The sequence below is a fragment of the Lolium rigidum genome, chromosome 1, assembly GCF_022539505.1.
Source record: "Lolium rigidum isolate FL_2022 chromosome 1, APGP_CSIRO_Lrig_0.1, whole genome shotgun sequence".
In the NCBI taxonomy this organism is placed as follows: domain Eukaryota; kingdom Viridiplantae; phylum Streptophyta; class Magnoliopsida; order Poales; family Poaceae; genus Lolium; species Lolium rigidum.
Window position 1 is genome coordinate 134,113,107 of NC_061508.1, and position 8,410 is coordinate 134,121,516.

General features: G+C 45.0%; 1 protein-coding gene across 2 annotated transcripts; it reads right to left on the reverse strand.

The window, feature by feature from the left end:
• Positions 1 to 2,028: 2,028 nt before the first annotated feature.
• LOC124675840 (protein trichome birefringence-like 14) lies at positions 2,029 to 5,991 on the reverse strand. 2 transcript variants are annotated; one of them, XM_047212014.1, is made up of 5 exons: positions 5,700 to 5,991; positions 3,929 to 4,084; positions 3,672 to 3,833; positions 3,310 to 3,505; positions 2,029 to 3,197 (listed from the first exon to the last, which is right to left on the reverse strand). In XM_047212014.1, the coding sequence occupies exons 2-5, from the start codon at positions 4,080 to 4,082 to the stop codon at positions 2,369 to 2,371; spliced, it is 1,341 nt and encodes a 446-aa protein (XP_047067970.1). In that variant the 5' UTR covers positions 4,083 to 4,084; positions 5,700 to 5,991; the 3' UTR covers positions 2,029 to 2,368. The 2 variants fall into 2 exon arrangements, with proteins under 2 accessions (XP_047067970.1, XP_047067897.1); XM_047211941.1 differs by having other exon boundaries at positions 3,672 to 3,851.
• Between the last annotated feature and the right edge of the window lie 2,419 nt (positions 5,992 to 8,410).

The window sequence follows — 8,410 nt, forward strand, 5'->3', positions numbered from 1 at the left end:
GCAAATTATATGCAAGTGAACCAACTCATTGGTATAAAAAACCTAGAATTGGCTGCCACCGCAGCCGTATAGAATTTTTGCTTGTTACTATTTCCGGCAAAAACATAAAAATGTTGGTTGATCTTCCTTGACATAGTCACCGACATCTACTGTAAGAGAAACTGGCATCGCGTGCTTTATTTGTTTGTTTCTTTTTTTTGGCAGTTTGGAGTTCACAGAAACTCGCAATTAGAGCATCTTCACTGGCGTGTCCCATGGCGGCCCCGATACGATTTGGGGGCCGGGAGCGAAAATGTGCTTACACCGGCGCGCCCTAAATAGCGTTGGCGCTTTCCCGAACCCAATAGAAGCGCCGACAATCCCGTGCTGGCCCCTTGGCCAAGGGTGCGAATCGGGCGCGCCGGGACATCGCGAGGCGGAAAATTTTGGGCGTGGGAGCCGCCTATCAATCACACATCCCCAAATTATACATCTTCTACACCAAAATCCCGTCCCCTCCTTCGCTCATTTCTCCCGCCCGCTGCTTCATCTCCCATCCAGCCTCTAACCCGAAAAACCCTCGCCGCCGCCATGGCACCGAAGAGAAAGGCTCCGGTGAAGGCGCCGACGAAGGTGCCGACGAAGGCGCCGCCGAAGCCGCACACCGTCGCCCCGAAGGAGAAGCCGACGAACGTGTCGCGGGAGGAGTGGGACAAGGAGATGTAACGCCGCTCCTTTATAACAGCCGACCGCAGAAGGCGCCGCATCGCCGCTATCGACGCAGCGAAAGCGGCGTCCACTGCGAAAGCGTGCCTCAGCTTGGGCGGCGGCCTCAGCAACATGTCAAGCTCACCGTCGTCACCAGGGTACTATGCCGGGTACAACGCAGACGGGCCGTCCAAACTTCATATTCGAAAACCTATTCGAATTTGGTGGCCATGTGTTGGCTCAAACTTTAAATTCATGAACTTATTTAAATTCCTATGCTTTTGTTTGAGTTTTCAATTCAAATCATCTATTGGGGCTGTCGTATGGGGCGCGCCGGTGTGGGAGCAGCTCCCCTAAATGGAGGATGCTCTGCCGGCGCGCTCCATACGACAGTGCCGGTGCCTCTGCCGACGACTATATGGAGTGCACCGGCGGAGATACTCTTACAGCTTCTATTTGGTTCTATTAGAAACATACAAGATTTCACAAGCAAGCTGAAAGTCTGTAACTGATATCATAGATGGAACAGTCATATTTTGCATTCAATTTTTTTTTCATGTCTTATGCTTCAGTAGAAAAAACTTTGGAATGCTAGCTCGTGGGAAAAACATTGTTTTCTAAATAGTACACATGGGATTCATATAAATGCAAAAATGTGTTGAACATCTTGTGTACAAAATATTTATTTGTTAGATTGATGAAGAGCATTGTTGTCCGTACGCATATATTTAGTAGTACAACTTGACTTATTAGAAAGGCTACACTAGTACATCTAAAATTAGACAAATCTCCGACATCCTTTTATAGTACCGGAAATTCAATTCGGCTCCCGGGCGTGTATTCTTCCTCTACCAAGGAAACATATTTTGAAGTGTGGAAAAATTTTGACAAAAAAATTCTACATGTACATCTCCATAATATATGTGTGTGCGTCAAGTTTCACGAAAAAATAATATTTTTTGTGGCCGATGTAAAAAAGAGAAAACTTATCTTGTGAAAAGCATTGTTTTTAGCACTGAATTTTGTCTTTTTTACACACGTCAGATGATAAGTTTATTTTTTATGAAACGACTTTGTGAGCGCTTAGCACGTGAAGATGTACATGCGAATTTTTTGTTTCAATTTTTTTTAAAATTTAAAATATGTGTAAGATGCATTTCAAAATATAGGGAGATGCTCCCATGTTCCAAAACACCACTCCCAGGGAGTACAACAAATCTGAAGATGGGTTCCAAAACACCACTCCCAGGGAGTACAACAAATCTGAAGATGGGGCAACAGAACATACAATAAATCTAAAGATGGGGCAACAGAACATACATGATCTTGTAGTATCCTAAATGAAGCAAAGTGTATAAAGTATATACTGCTATAGTGAGACAAATCATGTGGTAACGGTACAACATGATGCGGGGAGTTAGGCCCTGATCGAGCAAAACGGCAGCTCCAACACCACCTACAATAGTAATGAATTCCCCAGAAGTGACACCTACAAGTAAGTTACATTACAGAAAGAAGCACATAGCTACAAGAATGCTTAGCTTCCAAAGAATCACTTGCTGCTCTCTGTTGTTCATAGTCCAGCACCACAAAAGCTCTCCAGTAAACAGTAAGAATCACGGTATGTCATAGCTTGGCTAAAGTTGATAGACAATTAGCTCCATTTTCATCCAACTACAGACTATAACTGCGCGGCAAGGATCTCGTTCCACGTATCTGGTACACCAGGAAGACACCAGTGCAAGCAGTCTTGAATCCCTTGCGTGGCCTTAATGCTATACCGTGATATATGCCCTTCGTCCCTCAAACGCGATAGAGCAGTGATATCCAGTAGCTTGACCCTTGTTCCCATCACTGCACCCTCAGCATCAGCATCGTCAGAATGATTCTGGAAGATGCCGCTTCCCTTGGCCAAAGGACTTGTGCTGTCGCAGCTGCCCCCAGTGTTCCAATCCCCATTGAAAAAATGGCGAGGTGATATTGACCTATAGAATGCCTTCAGATGGGGGTGGTGAGGAAGTTGGGTATCCAACCACTTCACGACACTGTGGATGGTGAAATTTTTGGCCTTCCAGATGACAGCAATGTTCCTGTTGTTGTTTGGCACTCCACCAAGATACATTTCCCACTTATTTGCCCTTAGCTTACCCCTGTTCCAGTGGTGACCAGTGTTAAGAACCAGAACGTGGATCCTGTGTAGGTTATCCCTCACAAAAGCAGGTGGACGATCAAGGTGCATAGCATAACTGGTCGTTGGATCTGATGAATTCAGGGGCTCCAAATCACACAGTGTCGACGACCAATGGTATAAAATGGTTGTATTTGTACTCGGGAACCGGTAAGCCCAGCCATCCGGTCTTTTTGCACCTGGGGCTAAGATGAACCCATACTCTACACCGACATCTTCCACATCTTCCCGCTCTTCCCCAGAAGTAGCCATACACATCATGGACTGAAACATCTGCCTCCCTAAAGAATCACCCACATAAGCAATGGTTTTATCCTGCATTCTGAAATGTGACCAAATTGGTAATTAACATCAATGACTCAAGAGATAATATAAGGCTAAGGAATGCAGTATATCATTTCCAGATTCAACTTGCACATGCAATGGACATGTACCTCCTCAAGAACTGAGAGGCCTCAAACTCTGGCATCTCACAAGCTTCAGGTTGCCATCTGAACTGTTCATAATCAAAATCGATGCGCTGTGTTAATCTGCAGGACCAGCTCTCAGAAAGCCATTGTTTACAGCCAAAACCAGAGTATAGTGGTCTGCGCTTGTCAGAAACCCATATTCCATTCCTGTGGTTACATTCTGTAAGATAGATGAAGCAAACATCTGAGAGTAGGCCAGATAACTCATGACTAACTCACATACAAGGCCAAAACAAAGTCTTCTGGATATAGCAAAAAGGTGTATCCTGGCATGCGGGGGAAAGAATTTATGCTTTCTCCTACAGTCATAGAAGATGAATAATTACCTTTCGAAGAGGGTGATGCTTCCTTTTCATCTGCCACATCAACAGAAACACTCACAGCTGACAGTGGTGGTGGTGCACCAGTAGCTTGCTTTTCTACCTTAACTACTGAATCTGGAAATGAATCCACACTTGGGAAGTCTTCTTCTGAAGATGTATGCTGATCTACAAACCTTGAGTTAGCTACAGAAATTTGAAGTAAAATGAGAATAAAGGTAGGTGTGAATACAAAAAATAAAATTATATATGCTTGTAATGACCTGGACGAGTCAAAACCAACGAATCAGGATGGAGATTTTCAGTATTGTAGTATGTTCCCTCCTCCCATTTCCAGAGAATAAAGATCATGAAAAAAGCAAGGACGACAAGTTTAAGCTGCTTGCACCGCAGTCCATTTATGCTCCCCAGTCTCATCCCTGTATTCATATTTAGGAATAATACATGTAAAAGCAGCACAACTTATGATTCTAGAAACCTGTTGCCATATCAGAAAAGGGGTAAACTTAATTAAGTGTGAATATTACTAGTATATAATATTTAAAAGATGATATAATCTGTAGGTTCTCAAGCAAAGGAAAGTTAGAAGAGTTATAGTACTCATCATTTTAGTTAGTATTACTAATACATCAACAGCGATATAATAAACGGCTCAAGTATGCCTTCCACCCGCCTTACAAAATCATTTTTTGAGCCTGTTAAAAATGGAGAAATGCTACTCTGTACAATTAACGACCTTAATCGACTGGATGACTACAACTACGCATTGCAGATATGAACACCACACGGAATGCTTTGCAGGAATGCAAGGAGCCTGAAGGTACACAACTTTGGTATTTGTGTTGATATCTAAAAGTGCAACCACAAGCACATTGTGAGTGGCACCTATTTGGATTCAAAGATCTGCCAGAACAAAGAAACAAATTTGATCCAATATATCAATAAAAACCATGTTATGAGCACAGAGCTGCAGATCAATTCACTCATACAAGATGCAACAAAACACCACCAATAATGAAACTGAAAATTATCCAACAAGCTATCACAACAGCGTCATTGCACAAAATCATCAAGTAACCACTCTAAATCATCCTAAACTAGGGCAATGCACAAGGAAGCCTTCAAGCCCGAAGCGTGTTTGAGGCAAATTACTTTAGGGACATTAAGTTGATGCAAACTATTATCGCAAAAAAAAAAAAAAAAAGTTGATGCAAACTAAGCCTGCTCCTAGTAAACAATTCCTCTGTCCCAATCTGTCGCTAAGCGTGAACTAAAATCGCCCAATCTGTCAGAAACTGATGAACAGCACACAACTAAAATCCAGGAATAAAAAAGCATGAATCAAACTATCATAATATTAGATCACATGCCCCCGCACCCTCATCAACTCCCATTTCACGATCCATGCAACAACACGCAGATTAAGGGTCACTTCTTGCTTAAGCTTCTCGAGGTTGGTCTATGGATTCCTGTGGAGATAAAGCTCCGGTGGGGAGAAGATCTCAGAAACTGTTTTCCAAGGCCACTTTGTATTTTGAGTCTAACTTTAACTGTTAAATTTATCAACAAAATGGAAGTTATATGGCACAAAAAGTATGCTATTGGATTCATATGTGAAAGAAGTTTCCAATGATCATGTATCACCAGAGATCCATAACATTAGCACTTGACAGGGTAATTGTACCATTGCACACATATCTCCATTTGAGTAAAACCGGTGAATCTGCTGGATAAAACTACTGAATCATACATGTATAATCTCTGAGTGTAAACCATCCAACTAATCTACTGTGCTATCTCCAAAATTCATAGCCAAAATCCAGAAAACGTATCTCAGGGTGGAGGAGCAAGGTTGCCAGGGTGAGTGTGCGGCCTACCACAAAAACTGCATTCATCTACTACATAAAAACTGCACTATCTAGCATGCTTTGGCATCTAACACAAGAAACTGCAAGCATTGCAGAAATTGCACTCATGCATCTCACTGCAAGAATCACACAACAATTGCAGAGCGTAATGTGATAGAAGACCAACCTCACTTCCGCGGGCGAGGTCGAGCTGGATATCTAGCTGCCCGTGGCGAGCTAGGGTCGTCGCCGAGGTGGACGGAGCCGGCGTGGGGTGTGCTTGATGCGGAGGCAGAGGTGCTCGATCCGAGGTCGAGGTGGACGGGGCCTCGGGTCGTCGAGATCGGGAGGGGAGATGGATCGCGGTGCTCGGGAGATGAGGTCTGATGCTCGAGCGCACGCTGGGTCGACTGGAAAGGCGGGAAGGACACGGGACCGGTGGCGAGTACGGGGAACGGCCGGGAGGACGGGACGGGGACCCTGGCGGCAGGCGGTCGAGGTACCGGCGGCGGCGGAGGAACCCTAGCGGCAGGCAGGCGAGCGCTCGCGCGCGCCGGGAGACGAGACGAGAGAGCGAGGTGGGCAGGAGGGAGGAGATGCTTGAACCGGGCGCTGGGTTGGATGAGATGGCCGGAATTGGGGTCGGACCGGAATTGGGGCTCGAAGCAGAGGTGGTGGAGCTCGAAGCGGGGGTTCTTACCGGTGGCGGATTGCTGCGGGGCGTCAGCGTTAACCGGAGCTCCGACCGGCGGCAGCGGGTGGCGCAGGGTAGCGCGGCGGGAGCTAGGGAGGTGTGAATGCGCCCGGCGCGGAGCTCCGGCCAGGTAACCTTGGCCAGAGGAATGGAGAGGCGAGCGTCGAGCGAGACGAGGGGCTCGGGCTGGAATCTGACATGAACCGGTACAGGGGGTCTCCTATTCAGCGCTCGATGCGCCTGTTAACGCACACAAGCTTGAAGGGACTGCTGTATGGGCCGGCCCACTACCACCACATCGTCTTCAACATGTACCTATCGATCCCCTCGGCCGCCCCCGTGCTCCAAGTCGACCCCGCCCCCTCACCCCTCCCCCACACCGCTACCACACACACACCCCGCCGGCCGTGACCACCTGCCTCTGCCACCTGTGCTGCCTTGGTGCCCCGTCCTGCTTGATTCGCGGCTGTTTTTATTCTATTTGTATTCGCATGTTCGGATGAGAAAGGTGTGAATTCTCAAGCTAAGAAAAGGTTGTCAACTTACATCGTGGTTGAGGTTGGTCCAGGCGATTAGGTGATATTCTATTCGTTTTTATTGAGGAATCGCTACTAGAGTGCATCTCTCTATTGTCACAAAGAGCAGTTCCTTGAAATCTGTAAGTTGAGTTGGCAACCCATGAACGTCTCATGGGCGTGAAGTTGGCAAGTTGAGTTGGTGTCATTTTTGTGGGTCGTGGTTGCGTCTAAGTGCTTGTCTTGAACCTTTTGAAGTTGAATCGTGTTACGTCGCATGGTTGTTAGGTGACAGGTGTCAACGAGGATGAAGATTGGGCGTGAAGACCAATGTGTCTTGACAAGCGGACAATGAGAAGAGACCGGAGAAGGTAAGCCTCTTCAATAAAGACATGGCTCTACATGGGGTGATCATGAATTAGCATGCTTTCAACTACAGTAGCATATGGCAGGAAATGAACCTCTTCTAACATAGATCCGAGCATTATCACCTGTTGTTCAATACTCTATGATATACATCCCATATGATGTATCACACGGTTGACTTGGAAAGAACTTGATCGTTACTTGATGCTGCCAAGTAGTACTAGTTGAAGGAAATATGCTCTAGATATCATAAAAATTGTTATTACATACTTTCATGTATATAAATAAATTTGTATTTCTTTATTATATAACCATTGTGTTTTTGAAATATGTGGTTCTAAGAAAACACTTAGAAACACATGTACAGATTTGACACCAAATGGCTCATGCATCTGGGACTAGCTAATGTGTTGTGTGATGATCATAGTTTTCTAATCATGGGTATTGTTAATGTAACAAGGATACCAACAACAATAAGAGTACATTATTAGCAGAATAAGGATACTGAACCGATATAATTCTATGATATACTACAAGATAGTAGTAACACTATGTTGTTAACTTATGTACAAATTCTTATAGGCATGCGCTTAATCGCTGCGTTCGCGCTGGTCCAGTAAATAAAATCTGCTAAGGACAATTGCGTTAGGGTTTTTTTGCACGTAGTGTATAGAAATCATCCATGCTTGTTGTGGCATGACATATGCATCTAACGCCACACTACGTTGTGTTGGATGACACAAGATACATGCCGAGGTAGATGTGTGTGGGCTGGCACAAATTGGTGTGCCGCTTATGTTTATGTACGTTCATGTGTACCATGGAATTTGATAGAAATAAAGATAAAAGAAAGAACACACATGATGGGTGCCCTTGGCAAAAGTTTTGTCACCGTGCATGTTCGTGTATTTTGATGTGATCGATCATCTGAGGATGAAGTCCAACAATTGGTATCCGAGTGAGGTTCGTGATTTCAAGGAACTACTGCCCCATGGAGGCAACCCATACTAGTGAGATGCACTCTAGTAGCAATTCGGTGATATGTTGATGGTTTTGTGTGTTGCAATCTGCAGCTCGTGTCTCTAGCGCAAGCGGGGAACGAGATCACCCAGGACAACCTCAAGCACGAAGTTTGTTGTTGTTGTTACCTTGTTTATGTACGATGTGCCAATGTGGGATGTGAACCGGGCTTGATCTGTTTTCTTCTTATTATTCTCCTGGGACTTTATCTGTATGCTATGTTTGCTGTTGTGGTATGACATATACATCTAACGCCACACTATGTTGTGTTGGATGACACAATATACATGCCGAGGTAGATAT